Source organism: Sinohyriopsis cumingii, chromosome 15 (genome assembly GCF_028554795.1).
Source record: "Sinohyriopsis cumingii isolate HCF-2022 chromosome 15, ASM2855479v2, whole genome shotgun sequence".
Taxonomy (NCBI): Eukaryota; Metazoa; Mollusca; class Bivalvia; order Unionida; family Unionidae; genus Sinohyriopsis; species Sinohyriopsis cumingii.
The window spans coordinates 2,620,945-2,637,698 of record NC_142975.1 but is presented as its reverse complement, the minus strand read 5'-3'; the positions used below and the strand labels follow the sequence as shown (position 1 = coordinate 2,637,698).

Sequence of the window (16,754 nt, the reverse complement as noted above, 5' to 3'; positions counted from 1 at the left end):
ACCCAACATTTCTGCCTGATCTTAATATGTATCAGAAAAGTTAGGAAGGAAGCTCTTTTCAAAATATTACATTGTATTAATTTTGAATTATGTTTCAATGGTTGTGTTTAGTTTAGGCGTTACAGATGAAGGCGTCTCCAAAACAGATTGATCCATACTTTTGATATATTTCTTCCCTATCTAGTTTAATGCTGTCCATAACTGACTAGATGCCCCTTTTCTTCGGCACTATCACTTCCTAAACACCTACTGTTAAATCTAATCTAGGTAGAACAAGAGTTCATTAGAGCTGTAATAATCATGTCAAGTATCACACATTTCTCTCTAAACATCTGTTATAGTCTAATGATATCAAGTCTTTAAGTTTAGATTTTATATTTTCAACGTTGTCCCTGAAGTTAAACTCGATAGGTTGTAAAATTTCAACTACATTTACGGTGTCACTTTCGTTATTTCTCTATTGTTTTTTTTTCAGTTTAACGTTATGTGATATTTCTTTCTGGATATAATTCTTCATGCCCTTTATCATTTGGAAAAGGTTTTAAACTTTTGATTTTAAATGTCCTACGTTTGGTTTTCTACTGCAGTTAAAAACTTTTTCTTCGTGCATGCGAAATAATCTTCTCTCTGCTTGTCTGATAGGTTATGTGTGCCCACTGGTAACTTGAACGAATAACAGTCAGAGGTAAACAGCATGACATCAAATTATATTATATACCTTAATGTGTCGTTCATGTTGCAATTATCTTTGTCACCATTTGCTAACATGCAAATACATTATTTGTAAAGGCTGGACAGAGAAAACAAATAAAACACAGTACATGATCGTCAATTAATGAGTATTATATCTGTTGTAATATGTACGGTATTTATGTTTTTCTTGATTATTACAACTGGTGTTATTTTGGAGTGTTTACTCAATAGGTAGTTGTGTTTCTCCTGCATACGAAGTTTGCAATAAACCGTTTCTATTATCAAACTATCTTATAACGTTTTTCTGTTGCATTTATAATTTGTAGCATCTCATAAGTTTCATGACTTATATTTTAATACGTTTTCCTAAATGTATGTCTTATGCTTAAGTTTTGTTTATTACATCATGTTTGTAGCAATATATTATTTAAATGTCAAGTTTATCTGAAATATGATGTTGATTATTATGCTTACGAAACTTAAAAGCACGTTTACTTTCGCCTGCAAACTTGTTGCAACATTCATTGAACATACCCAAGAGAAATCCAGGGAAACGAAATCACTAGAAAAGATTACTCTAGCAAACGGTAAATTCACCAATGAAGAAGAATCCATGAAGATTTCAATGAAATAAAATTAAAAAAACAAACTTGGAGACAAAGATCAGTACCCTAGCACTACTGAAATAGTACAAATGAAATGCGTTGTTGAAATCTTATTTATTTAAAGGTTGAACCCCTGATAGGAACATTGAAGAAAGTTACAGCTTATTTAGGAAGCACCTGGATTGGGGTAAAACAAAAGCATAATTCTGGAGGAATATTATGACTACACATTTAAGTGTTATGTTTTTGAACAATTTTAGATATTTGCGTGAACACGTTAAGCCATAAAGACGCACTAATATAAAAAAATACAAATAAACTAAACCTAGGTTTGAAGGAATAACATATGCAAACTGAGAGATAATATCTTGCATTCAACCAAACATAAACAAAGAAGCCAGAAACTCAGAGCAAATGTGTAGATAGTTATACATTTGCTCTCTCTCTCTCTCTCTCTCTCTCTCTCTCTCTCTCTCTCTCTCTATATATATATATATATATATATATATATATATATATATATATATATATATCCTACTGTATATCTCCTCCACACATTTGTTACGGCTTCTCCACTTTTTCTCACCCCGATTTGTGTTAACCATAGCACATTTTATTTTATATTTTATTTTATCATTGCCGAGGAAATGCCCCGGATATTTTCATGTTTGTGCAAACTCAGACCAGATCCGGGTTAAAGGTCCGGCCCGGCTGCACGTCCATCAATTGTGTGTGTGTGTGTGTGTGTGTGTGTGTGTGTGTGTGTGAGAGAGAGAGAGAGAGAGAGAGAGAGAGAGAGAGAGAGAGATTAAGTACTGAGACACCAAATCTGGCACTTTGTCTTTTCTTCAGGTAGCCCATTATCTTTGGTTCGTTTTAGTTAAGCTCTTTCTCTTTCTTTAAACACTGATTCCATTTTATTTTTTACAAGCCTCGTTAGAAATGTTTCATTACTCTATTCAGCTCATCCTATAATGTCAGCAATGTCTTCCAGATACGATGAACAAGTTTCTTTTACATTGGAAATTCTACGTTCAGATCTATTTTGATCCAGCTAATATGTAGGTTGTTCAACTCTAATTCTAGACAGCAGCATAAGTTATGTGAACAAATTTATGGATTAACTCACTCATAAATATTATCAAGGTTTCATTTTTCATGTACTAATTGTGCATGTTTCTAATAATACAATTTGAAAAGAATTTATAAATTATTTTTGAAATCAAAATTAATTTAGAAAAGTTTCAATTTGAGCAATGAAGAATATTCTAAAATGTATACAGTAAAACAAATTTCAAAATAACACTGATTTTAATTTTGGTTTATTGATGGCATTGTGTCTATGAATTAATCTTTTGCACAAATGAAATGTCTAATTCCGATAAATGTACTTGAGGAAGTGTTTCTTTGAAACACTAAGGAATTTATTTTGTGAATACAAAGAGAATATAGATGTTACGACAAGGATAACAACTGTTTTACTGGGAGACAAAAAGTCTGAAGAAACATATTAGAAACGTTATATTCCCTGTGTGTAGTTTTAATTATGCCTTATTTTTTTAAATAGCGAATTCTCCTCTTCTGACAACGACAACCATATTTTATGGCTGATTGGCCTGTACACATTTAAAGAAGACGTATCGAATGTAACTGTTCTAGAAGATTTATTTTAGAACAGCCGCAAATCTAAGAGTGGATCATCATCATTTTTGACAAATTTGAACGTACGTCAGAATGCATCCCTTCAAAGTTAATGAACATTGATTGAGCTGCTTTTTAGAAGATCTTGAAGTCTTTTATTCATTTTGGTAATTGCAGCCATATTGCACCAAACAGTAGTATCCTTTGGAAAATGTATAAAAGCCTTGATGATAGAAGTATGCTGTTAAAATATGTGCTGTCTGGTGCAGCGACTTTATAAGTTCTAAAAACAATTGTGAACAACTGACATATGATGGGCGCCGGACGTTATATAAAGATCATGCCATAAGCTCACTTAGTTCTACGCCCAGATGAGCTACAGCAATATACAAACTAAGCAAAAATTGCAATTAGCAAGAACACTAAATTCTTCAAACTCTACAAAAGATTTGTATATAATGGTCAGTTGATTCAAAATTTCTCACTTATATGTGTAGCAGTTTTATTTTATTCTAGTAAATTGTTTTAGATGCTTACGAATAAATATACAGTGCAAAACATAAGTGTTTAACGCAGTTAAAAATGCCAAACGTATCAGCACAATTTCATAATTATTTACCTCATCACCATAATTATCTTCTTCTGAACCTTCTTCATCAGAGTCTCGATCATACCAGTCCTGTGATGAGAATTTAAACGTTTTCATCTTTCTATGTTTTATTACTTAATACGAATAAAGAATACCGCAAAATGCACACATATATACCCATCTCGTGATCTTCTCCCTATTAACGACTTTGACCTTTAAGCCATCAAAGTTACTAAACAAGATGTGGACCTGGATAAGCTTTCATCACAATATATGAAGAGGCTGAAATAACCATACCATTGACTTAAGCTGTGCCTTGCCCTGTTGTGATTTGCACTTTGGAGTTGGGGATATAGCTGTGAATACACATTACACTTCCATTAATATTATAGTACACAATACACTGTTATTATTATTATAATAATTATGATATATACATGAACCCAGTTTCACTTGAATAAACGCAGTACTTCCGGAGTTATAGTCAGGAAAACAATACAAATCATGTAATTAGGTTTTTCCCTTGCCGTGATCATGACCGTGATGAAAAGGTTTAAAAAATGGTTTATATTTCCAAATCATATTTTCAAAAATTACAGTCCTTTCAATAATAAGGCTTTGCTACCTTGTGAGATATAAAACCATACAAGCCAAACATAAGAAAACCAAATAATGATAAATCATGTTATTACTCTATCAGCTCTTTAGCATTAAAATTATTAATTTGTTCTAGCTTTATAAAAACCCTGTTCAAACTTGCTTGAATTCACAAACATGCAACCAGCTGTTCGAATATATTATGGGATACGGTGTGTCATTCACAGGCTATTAAAAGATCATGGTTTACCAGAGTTAGAGAAGTTTAATATACAGGTTTTATGTCTTCTTTTAAATACCAAAACCTTTCTCGGAACAACTAGCCTTCAAGGTCATTAATACTATCGATCAAATGTTGTTAAATACATGAGAAATGTTTAGATCAGATGGATTCATTATTTTTAGCAAAAGTCTGATGAAAGAAAGTATAGAGAGTCAAAGCATCATGTCTTCCGTGGTTATTTGAGGTTAATAAGTTCAGAACAGAACATCTATTAAACAATATTGTATCGCTTTTCAATATATTGTAGACCAGCTATTTGAAAATCTAATGGCAAACGAACAGGGCTATAATCAGATAAAAACATCTCGATAAAACAATATATTTCAGATTAAAAAAGTTACACTGGAATATACGTGACAATATTAGGATTTGTGAATATAACAAGAAAGACTTGTAAAGAGGATATGATAGCTATCTTCTATGACCGACTACTGCGATAAAACCCGAATTATTACCAAGTACGACGTGATTTCATCATCTGGTAAGAAGTTTTTAAAAAATCGTCCAAAGACTGACAAAATTAATAGAATGTGGATAAGACTTATGAAGGCAAGATGCAAGAAAAGGAATTACAACTGGCCATGATTTATAAACGACAATCACGAAATATACAAATATTCATGTAACGGGTACTGCAGTAGGAACTGGCTGAATTTACGTTTTAAAAGATTTTAATTTTGTATGAGTGTGTATTTAATTATGGACAAAAATTGCAAACAGCAAGCAAACTAATTCTACATAAGCAACATAACACGGTCACCCAACAGAGAAACAACCTAGTCAGCTGCTTTGGAAAGGTAATGCTTTATACACTGTCAATGAAACCTGGCAATGCTGCTGCTTCCTTGTTAGATATCTAGAAGGAATATTGGGTAGTAGTTATCATGCTTTGTTTCACGTGGTCAAAGAACCATTATGTGATGCCTTTTACGCTATTATCACCTCTGTTACTAGCATTTGCCTCTCCACCAGCTGCTGTTAAATAATATTCTCCCAAATCAGGTGTTTTGTCAACTATTGTAAACTTTTAAAACAAACCTAAAAGCCATTTTGGCCCATTTCAACCTGTAAAATAGTGTGCAATCAGGTGAAAAAAGGTTTGAGAAGAAATAAAGGTCTTTCGTGAATAGACGACTAACAAAGTGCGACGGACGACGTATAACGCACGATACATTAAGGGCACCACAATAAACACAAATTGCCTTGCGAACAGGTAAGTTAGAAACACAAAAGAAAACATTCATAACAATATCGACCAAATCTAACAAATATCACTATATAAAGTGTGGGTAAAGATTTGTAATTTCTCCACACAAATGTGTATCATTTTTACTGCATCATGCTACAATAGTTAAGATGCTGAAATGTTAGTTCGCAAACTAGATGCTAAGTTTATAGGTAACTAAACAATTAAAACAACAAGAACTTGATAGGATACTTTAAATAAGTTAAAAAATTACATCATCATTTGCATAATCTTCGTCTTCGTCATCGTCAACATCCCTGTCGTCATCATAATTTTCATATGATTCCTCCTGCGATGACAATAGAAAAGGATTTCAACCACAGAAATCTTGAAGAGTTAAATAAAATCTCTAAAAACTGGCTGGATATTTTTTAATGGCGAAAACAAATACTTCTGTTACAATGAACCTGAATAACATAAAACGTTACATCAGGGTTTTGGACAGCCCACACCTGCCCATGAGATAAATGGCTTGGAACCATAGTTACAAAAATGAAGTATGTACTGTGGGATAGTTTGTGACTACTAATAATGTCACCGATGAAATTATTGATATCATAGCTCACAAGTTCGTGTCACTTGGACCAATCATTATGTAATTTACAGAATAAAAATAAACTCTTTATTGAAAGAATTAAATAACAATAAATCGAAACGTGTTTTGGCATTTAATATATACATTACCATGACATCACGCACAATAAATATGATAGTTCATGGCAACAGTGGTAATGTTTAAACTCTATTTCATTGCTGTTGTTATTTTTATGTAAATGTTTGCCTGTCCGTCAAAATATTTAAAAAATGTCATTGAACACAAACTTACACACACACACACACACACATATATATATATATATATATATATATATATATATATATATATATATATATATATATATATATATATATATATATGACCGTGTATAGAAATTCTGAATAATGATTACAATATTACAGATGATCTGGCATAGCCTGATATTGTACATATTCTCGTACAATATTGATTTCAAGACTGGATCAACATTAGATCAGACCCACCGAACAATAAGAAGCTAATAAGGTTCTATGCAGGATCACCTCACCGAAAGATTGCTCGCATAGGTTATAAATCTTCTTACACGTTAACTATATAATCAGTTTTAAAAGTTATTTCCTTCTTCGAAGTTTGATCAAGATTGGTCGGAAATATAGCCTAAGGAGTGATAAGAACAAAATACTGACCGAGAAAGACAAGGAACGTAATAATGATCACTTGACCCTATGTGTGAGATAATTCAAAATACGTTGGATCAACTAAAAAAGGAGATGGATGACAAGACTAAACAAATATCTGGGGTAAACTGTTTTTTTTTAATATAACATTTATCAAGGTAGATGTACGAAATTTAAGGTTATATCCGTAGATAAAATCGTAGTTCAATTTTGCAAAACAATGGAAAATAAAGAAAGGGACACTTGTACCTCTGAAATTAAACTAAGAAATTATTTTGCAATTATTTAAATATATTCTAACTCGGTTTGCTGAATACACTCTCAAAAATAGATATTTGAAAGTACTTTGGCTTATTTGTAATTTTTATGAACTTCATTTATTTGCAAACAATAATAACTTACTCACAGAACATTAAATTAGAATCCAACCCTTATCTTTACACTGGGCAAACAATTCTCCTATTCATTTTGGACTATAAATCGAGAGGTTACAAAAAAGCAATATTATAGCTTCTTTTAAGAAAATGATGTTCAATATGATTCAGTTGCACTCATTTGTTATATACACTTTTTCTGGAATGGTAATCTATGAATAACCGATAATGGCTTATGACAACAAATGGTTGTTAGACTCAGCATTTAGAACATTTGGTGGTATACAATTACTTAAATTAGGAAAATTCAATTCAGAGAGATTTTCAAATCGGTTATTTTTCGGCTGTTTTTTGTGGTTTTAGCTCCTTCTTTTTTGTTTACCTTTGGCAATTTTCTTATGTGCAAAATTTTTCCCGTAGGTTTCGGCAACATCGCACTCCTACGAGTAAGGTAAATAATGCATATTTTAATAAAAACCTTAAAAGTACTAACCAACAGGCGTCGAATAATACAAATGAAATTCAGTCGAGGAAGCAAGCCCGCCTATTCGAAACTAACGTGCAGTACATTTTACTGTATATAAGTAAATTAGGTGGTAGGAACCATACTTTCGACATACAAGCGTAGATCGCTAATTTGCTATGTTTTATATTTAAATAATTTACATAATTAAGAATATAGTGAGCGAGTGAACTACAGATACGTAATTTTGTTATTTAAAAACAATAAAATATTGTTTGGTAAAATCTAAAGATGAAAAGTTTACCTCATTATACTCATCATTTTCGTATCCTTCGGCATCTGAGTCATCACTGCCTCCAGAAGTACCATCCTGAAAGAACAATTAAAACAATCTTTCATTATCTATGATGTACACGTGTCATTAATTACTATTCATAAATAATAGTACCCGCAAACTGTACATGATATGACTGTCTCGTGACGTCTTCCCTAAATATGCTTTTAACCTTTGAGATGGAAATCTCAGTATTATATGACACGATGTGGACCTGTATAAAGTTTTATCAATAGAAAGCAATTAAATGGATTACAAAATTTGCCTATGTAAGGAGACAGAATATTCACTAACACTGTTCATTGGTGTAACTTTGCCATGACGCATTGGATAACATAGCAAACATAGTTTTGAAATCAAAATTATTTTACTCACAGCTTGGTGTTTGTGCTCGATCATGTGTGTATGTGCGATAAATGTGACGTCATGAACGTGTACGTGTTTAATATGCTACAGTAAATAAATATATATATTAGGATACAAAATATTTTACGGTTGTCCCCTGTTCATCAGGTCAAGTGTATATGTAAAATGTTGACAACATATAATCTATGCAAAAAAAAGTAAATAAAGTTGTCAAAATTAATACTGGTTTTTGCTTAACTGTGCTAACAATGTTTCTGTAAAAAATTAATAGTCGTTATATCAATCAAAAAATCAGAAACAATTTAAACAATTGTATTTGTCTACCGCAAGTGAATTATACTCTATAATACGTTCGTTTCTTATTTTAAAAGGTTAAGTGATAAGGTTTAAATAACAGAAAAATCATAGGTTTTAAATGTCTAATCAGACCGTCGACATGTGATTACAAATACAGGTATTTTAATCTAACCCCGTAAAATCCAGAGCAATGAAAAATGTTCACATTAGATTACAAGTAAAGTCGCACGAAGATATATGAATTAATTGTCAACTATCACACCTCAGTCCAAACCGGTGCAGACGTGATGTTATCTCTCCTTGCATTGTTATATACCATGTTTGCAGAATAAGTATGAATACAGCTGCACTATAAATTAGTGGCCCAACGATTGCAAAGTCTATTTTAGGTAATGGTAGTCACATATAATGATGATTTGCGCCATTTCTTTACGTTTTCAAACCCTTCTGGAATAAAGCCCTTTCTGTAAAATCTGGTCCTATTGTGCTAAACTGCATTTGTGAATGACGGTGTAAATGTATTTCAAGTTAGTAGAAGCCGACCTGTTTAATGGCAGATTCAAATATTTTGAATAGACTTAAAAGCACCCTATATGAAGATTATTGTTTTCAAATATAGTCAAATTGTGTTGAGGTTGCTTAATTTTATGGGGTTATTTTTTGTATAGAAGATAGCACCATTTGCATTTGATGGCAATTATGTATCATTTTAAAAGAAATTTGAGAGACTCTGGTCTAGAATGCCCTCTGGCAAAATGGTATCCACATTTGTAAGCCACTTGTTATATAATATTGTAAATAAAAAATTTAATGGACGACGAAACACGACCAGCGACACGTGACAAACGAAGGTACATAACATAGGATCATGTAACAGGTGTGCTAAAGTCAAAACGGCAAACACGAAAGACAACTATAAAATAAATTTTCATAGATTTTGCAACTAATACGTAAATCAAGTGGTAGGATCCATAATTCCGACATACAAACGTGGATCATCATTTTGCACTGTTTGATATTTTAAAAGTTCACATAATTAAGAATATAACAAGCAAGTGAAATACAGATCCTCAGTTTAAATATTTTGCAACAACAATATGATATTTATTAGTAAAATCTAATCATGAAAAGGTTACCTCATTATACTCATCATCTCTGTATCCTTCGGCATCTGAGTCATCACTCCCTACAGAAGTACCATCCTGCAACAACAATTAAAACATTGTGCAACAAATAAGTAAATCAAGCGGTAGGATCTATAATTCCGACATACAAACGTAGATTATTAATTTGCACTGTTTGATATAAGTAAGTGACATACAGATCCTCAGTTTAAATATTTTGCAACAACAATATGATATTTATTGGTAAAATCTAATCATGAAAAGGTTACCTCATTATACTCATCATCTTCACATTCTTCGTCATCACTGCCTCCAAAAAGATCATCCTGCAACAACAATTAAGACAATCTTTCATTATCTATGTTTTCTGTCACAATATGTGGATCTGGATAAAGTGTTTATCAAAATAAATGTGTTTCAAGGCCTGCACAATTTGACTCTGAGTAAGGAGACTATTTACTAACACTGTTCCTTGGTGTGACCTTCGCCATGAGGCATAGGATACCACAGCTAATTTACATCGCACTTTCAAGTCATTATATGTTAACTGAGAAGGTTTCATTAAAATATATTCATTTGCTTAACAGTTTTCCTTGTATGCTAACAGAGGTCACTGATTTTAATTATCCCTTGCCTTAACGTTCCTTTTAAGACAGGTGACTTTGCTATGGTATGAGACATTTGGACTAATGATATGGATCAGGTTTCATTACAATATCTCCAGTGGTTCAGAAGTTATAATCGAGACAGTTACTTTTATTCTTGGTATATTTACACTGAAGAAGTGTGTGGACATGGATGCGGTACACGTCTGATCACGGTATATAATGTAGCAAAAATATAGTCGGTGCTTTGAAATGAATGCAAGGATACAAGTGACATGATTGCATCTTCCCTTAATCTTATCTTGACCTTGAGACAAGTAGCATTGCATATGGTACATTACACACAACCTAGTCATGATAAGTACCTGGATATACTGTAATTGTATTTAAATATATTCAGTGATTGAAACGGAATCCTCTTGACAACAAGAAATAATTCAGAATTGCAATTTCCGTTCATCTGACCTTGAGCTTGAGCCACGGGAATAGTAGAGCGGTTGAGGATTACGAAATATTTTTGTTTCAGGTATATCGGACTGTTTGCTGAAAAGTATTTGTTCACGAGATAAATTTACAAATAAACCATCTAATTATATAGTTTAACATTTATTATAAATATGCACACACTGTATCCACACCAACTTAGAATCTTAAAAACTTTGTCCAATAAAGCTGAATCAACTCAATAATTAGCTGAAGTGCCATTGAGATCTCATTCAACTGTCTCACGCTGGTCTAACTGATTTATCATCATTTTGCATGGTAATCTAAGTTTGTTGTATGCTTTCTGTCATCTTAAATGAAGGTATGCACTTGTTCTAGTGTTATATATATTTATTTTGCATAATTTGTTGGCTTGTCTCAGTGGTCATATTACGTACATCTGTATGTTGCACTTGACTTGTCGAAGATCAAATTAATGGTGACCAGTAACATATATTGTGTGTGTATGTGTGTGTGCGTGTGTGTGTGTGTGATTCGGATTTACAACGTAGCCTTAACATTTTTTGAAAAATTAAAGTGTGGCAGTTTATAGTGATGTCAGGCACCGGGGTATCATGCCGCATACATGTAGCATCGTGTCCCACCGGGTCACATTATCCTAACACTAAACACTTAATGCTAAGCACCTAGCGAGGCAGCTGTTTGCACCAATTTTGTAAGTCTTTGGTATGATTCGGCCGGGGTTCGAACCAGCGATCTCCAATATTATAAGCGGACGCTCTAACCACTTGGCCACTGGAGCGGTCCCTTTATTTTGTAAACAACATAATATATAGCTAAAATTTTCTCCATGATTGTGGATTAACTATTATTAGTAAACATGGTTACTTCGACCTGAGGTCAAGACACAGTCTTGCTTCTGATCTTAGAAACTTCTAGAATGGAAAATTACATTAAATTGATAAAGTATTTCCTGGAAATTGATACCGGGGCCGAAGTCACGTGGAGGGGCATATAATCTCGATTACATATACGTTATTAATTTCTGCCTTAACATCCAAAGCAGAATCATTCTTATTATTGTTTATAGTTTTTCATTTGGGTGGATATATTTCTTTCAAAATATTATTTACTGTAAATATAAAGTGCTCATCAAAGTTATTCATGGACATAAACATTAATTTGGAATTAGTGAATTTAGACAAGGATATTTTCGCTTATATTGTTGTGGTACATCTAAAGACCACTAGTAAACCAGGACATTGGTAAATTAGCAAATTAGCACTTCGACACATTTAAAATCGGAATTTATTGGGAATTGAGTTGGAACGTAATACTTTTGGACTGTAATTGAACATTAATGACTATCTGGGACTTACTTCACAATACTGTTAATTCGTTTCATATTTTCACTTTGCATTCTAGCAAAATAAATTATTTGTCGAATTTTACAAAAGTGTTGGTGTAAGCTTTATTCTGTTACTTAGTTTATGACCACATACTCGTAAAATAAGGCTTTGGAGGAAAAGTAAATCTTAACATGTTTGTTTGTGTGCTTAGTTTATTGTTTGTTGTTATTTTGTTTTGGGGATCTCGTTTCCTAGACATCATAGTCCAGATATATGTTATGGATTAAATATTATTTCGCATAAGAACAAAAAGCTTCCATGTCAGGATGTTCCTCTAAAATTTGCTTAAATTCTGGACAGTTAATTTTAAGACGTTGTCAATTATTTGTTTTGCTATTTTGAATAATGTGGTCATATTTGAAGCCGCTCATGTGTTTTTAAAAATATATTTTCTTGAATGGTGTGCGACAAGTAACAATCTCCGCCAATTAGAGCTCATATCATCCTACACCAAACTGATCATATGTAAACTTGTATAATTGAGCAAATTGATCATCGCATTATCTTCCCTTATTTTGACCTGTGGGAGCACTGATCATGAAAATGAAGATTCAGACTCTATAGAGGAACGAGATAGTACTTACTTCTCTGCTACTTTGACTGTTCACATACATGGCTCCCTGCAATCATGCGACAATCAGTGTATGTTTTCTTGTTTAGATTATGGTTGCTAATATAACTGAATTGTAGGAAGCACTGCTGAAAATTGTGAACAGAAGCATTTAATACACTGTACCATTCTTTTCAAGTCACACTCAGCTCCATTTCTTACGATTTGACAAGAGAAGAAACAGTTAAACGAAACAAAGTACATTAAAACTACAATCTCGTAAATAAGGGCTGAGAATTTCAAGCATTTAAAATATATCTACATGTGTCCCCAATATATCCAAAATTCACTAAAGCTGGAAAAGCATGCATCAACATCAGGAAATGGTGCAAGCACGTGCGGTACATTGTGCTGAACTAATGATTTTTAAAAGGTCAGCTGACTAGTTTGGACACAATTAATATTATTATAAAATACTACTAAATGAGATTTAAACGAAAGCAAAAAGTCTAAATATCTGAATCAATTACAATGAGTATGTCATTGATGCATAATGAGAAAACAATTTAACCAATTCTGTGCCGAAAAATACTACACCATCTAGTTTATTCTTACAGATTTGAAACCCTGTGGAACCGTCACCTTGTTCTCAGCTTGATCTAGCAGTGGATTGCTTCAAATTTATTTGGACGAAAGATATACAGTATGCCTCGATAGATAGTGTTTTATAGTTTGAATCTGTCCTCATATAAAGCAGCCTATATATGTTTATTTGGAAGACATCCTTATGACGTCTTTTCATTTAAACAACGAATTGCCAAATTAAGTCTGTAATTTCACTACAGACCATCATTCCTCCACAAAGACTTGGCGTGTCTAAAGGACATATATGATTAAACTCAATCATTTAAACCTAATTGGAATTGAAATACATTGATTCAAAATATGACGCAGAATATACCGGGACTAAAGCTGAGGCCAAGCCTGACCTACTAGTATATAATTGTTTTTTCCAATATAGGTGGACTATTTCATAAGGTACAACTATTTGAGAATCTAAATGACCTATGCAAGAAATAAATATGTATCGGGCACTGGTTCCAACTTTCGATCCTTAAAATACATACCGTCCTTTAAATCATCATTAGCAATTTGGCATAATTTTGGAAGTATCAGTTGGCAATATTCACGTTGATACAAAAGAGACGAGTTGCACGTTTTCCTTTGAATGTCTCTCAGTTAAAATGACATTGGACTACCGTGAATTAAGCATTGTGTATGTGTAACAATTTTCTTTGGGTTTTCGAAAACGATATTGCAATATTAAGTACTTTAGTGGATTGGGAGAGGGTCCTATTGTTTCCAAGGACATATCCATACACGTTGGGTCGTTTGATTTAATCAACTACTCAGTACAGGAAAACAGGTACACCACAAAACATGGCAAATTCACAGTATTTCAAATTTAAGTGATCATTATTTTGATGAAGAATTGCCTAAGTATATAAAGAACTCTGTTTTTATCGTACACGTTTTACTCTGGCCCTGAGGATAGGAATATTGAGGATAGGAAATTATATTTAGCAACTTTTTAACATAAACTTTGTTCCAACTGCTTGATTTTTAAAACTGTAAATCAGTTATGTGGCTTCGAGAAACTAAGTACAACTCAGGGAATTCTCAAACACACTAACTAAATAGTCAACAATGCAGATAATCTCTGAATAGGAATATTGTTTTAATGCTGATTTAAGGTAAATTTACACACTATTTGCCCTTCACTCGATCAAAGTTTTTAAAAATGTGCAAAGTAATGAAACTTACTGTAATAACTTAAAACTTTACTGAGGTTATCTAGACGAGAATACAAAAAGACCGAATCGTATTTGCTTAATTGTACTAAAAATCGTTTGTAAATAAACGTGCAAGAGCCAGGAGTTCAACAAAAGACCCCACTTTGACTGAACTCTTCACAAAAGCCAAATGCAGACGCAAGGAATATGGACCAGTAGAATGAATTATTTTGACATTTTATGAAAACATTTAGTTAATTTTTCTCAGAAGGTTGTGTATCTTCATCCATATTTGACGGCCTAGCACCATCATTGATATAGCATCGAAAGCCCTTATGCATCTTCATCCATATTTGACGGTCTAGCACCATCATTGATAGAGTATCGAAAACCCTTATGCCCGAACATTTGTGCCAAAGTTGGTCAAACTCATTTAAGACCGGAATTTTGATACAAAGGTATAAATAATGAAATAAATTAGAAATCACTTTTTATAGATATTTTACAATGAAAACAAAAGAAGAGACAGTCTCGCACCACTACCTGGGATCGATTCATTTTAAAAATCATATTGACTAAATAATATATCTGATATCCGTTATTTCATTATTTTATGCTAGTTTGGGGTTAAACAATATTTTTATTGAACTGAAAACAAGCAATATATGTTATATTCAACAATACTAAGAATAACGCAATTTGTTCTAATTGTGAATGGTCTCTATAACCTTGAAAGTTCTTGTAACTCCTAGTAACACTTGTATAGTGTGCATATATATATATATATATATATATATATATATATATATATATATATATATATATATATATATATATATATAAATCTAAATAATTATAATTTAATTGCCAAAGGTAATCACAGACATATTCAGAGTCGGAGATATATTGTGGATTTTTGCCAACCATTGTATGTATACATTTATCTCCTTCCGATCAATGACAGCAACAATCGGTCTAATCGTTAATTTCCGTGTTTACATGTGTCTTTTTCCTGTTCAAACATGTTTTTCATTGTGTCTATGTTCCTCATATTTTTAAACAATTACGAATAAGTACATTAATGGACGGAAATTTTTGAAGCTAAAAATGTAATCTAAATAAAACTGTGGAATAAGTAACTTTAAAAGGTATATTTTTTATATCTTTAAGCAAATATATAAAAAAAATCAGAGTATCGATGCAAGCAAAAAGCCAGAAGAAATACATTAAATAACACTGGCAACCCAATTAACCAAAGATAAATATATGATCTCAAACGGGTATTGACTTACTGTTGAATTTCCGACACTGGTTGAATAATACCTAGTTTCTGAGGGCCTTTCGAGCAATAGCTGGATTTTATTCAACGAGTTTCATAAATTAAATATTAATCAATACCCATCTGAGACTGCGTTTATCACATAGTGTTTTATAAATTGAAATAATTAGCAAAGAAAGAAGAAAAAATGGTTTTGGTCATTCTGACTCAAATATTGCACCTTTAATATATTGCGCGTTTCAAATAGTCCCTTGCTTTTGTGGATTCTTTGCTCAGTTGTTCAATCAGTAACACTTATTATATATTTTTTTAATAATTATAATTCAAACAGCAACTATACTTCCGAAAAAATAAAAGACATATTTTCCACACAGACACAGTATGTCTACTGTACTGAGCTGTGTATTCAAGTTTAAGCATCATGTTAAATAGTAAGACTATACAAGTTCGGTTAGAGAAACAGCGAAAGAGTTTATTTTCTACTACTAAACATTCAAATTGATGGATCGATTTATGAGGGTATGTATTCCTGATTTAGAGTAATTTATTTGTGACCAGATATTTGTGGTATTCGATTTGGAACAGTAGACATAGGCACATTTTATTTAGAGTATTTAGAGTATAAACTGCATCCCATTGAAAGAAACATTAGCACGTTGGAGCTATTTTACCGCGTATGCATGCATTAGTTTGATAACGTTCTCCAAGATGGAACACCAGTTCATGTCCACATTCTTCTGTGAACACAGGTCAGTTTAGTCCTATAAGTTAACTTTTAGGCCATCTTGTATATGGGTGAATGTTGAAGGTATATCACTCACCACTCTCCCTACGCCAGTTTAAAGTC

The 16,754-nt window shown here is 32.4% G+C and overlaps 1 protein-coding gene across 4 annotated transcripts in view; it reads right to left on the bottom strand.

Annotated features, from left to right (window-relative positions):
- The window catches only part of LOC149781125 (serine/threonine-protein kinase/endoribonuclease IRE1-like), a 75,037-nt gene that overhangs the window by 45,645 nt on the left and 12,638 nt on the right, over window positions 1-16,754 (bottom strand). Inside the window, exons 3-8 of one of the 4 annotated variants that reach the window (XM_089935231.1) lie at window positions 12,870-12,984; window positions 10,097-10,153; window positions 9,840-9,905; window positions 8,011-8,076; window positions 5,869-5,943; window positions 3,559-3,618 (exon numbers count right to left, since the gene is read on the bottom strand). In XM_089935231.1, coding sequence (XP_089791357.1) covers window positions 3,559-3,618; window positions 5,869-5,943; window positions 8,011-8,076; window positions 9,840-9,905; window positions 10,097-10,153; window positions 12,870-12,899 — 354 coding nt within the window. In that variant the 5' untranslated portion in view covers window positions 12,900-12,984. The remainder of the gene's footprint in view (window positions 1-3,558; window positions 3,619-5,868; window positions 5,944-8,010; window positions 8,077-9,839; window positions 9,906-10,096; window positions 10,154-12,869; window positions 12,985-16,754) is intronic. The other 3 variants (XM_089935232.1, XM_089935233.1, XM_089935234.1) reach the window with 3 other exon arrangements.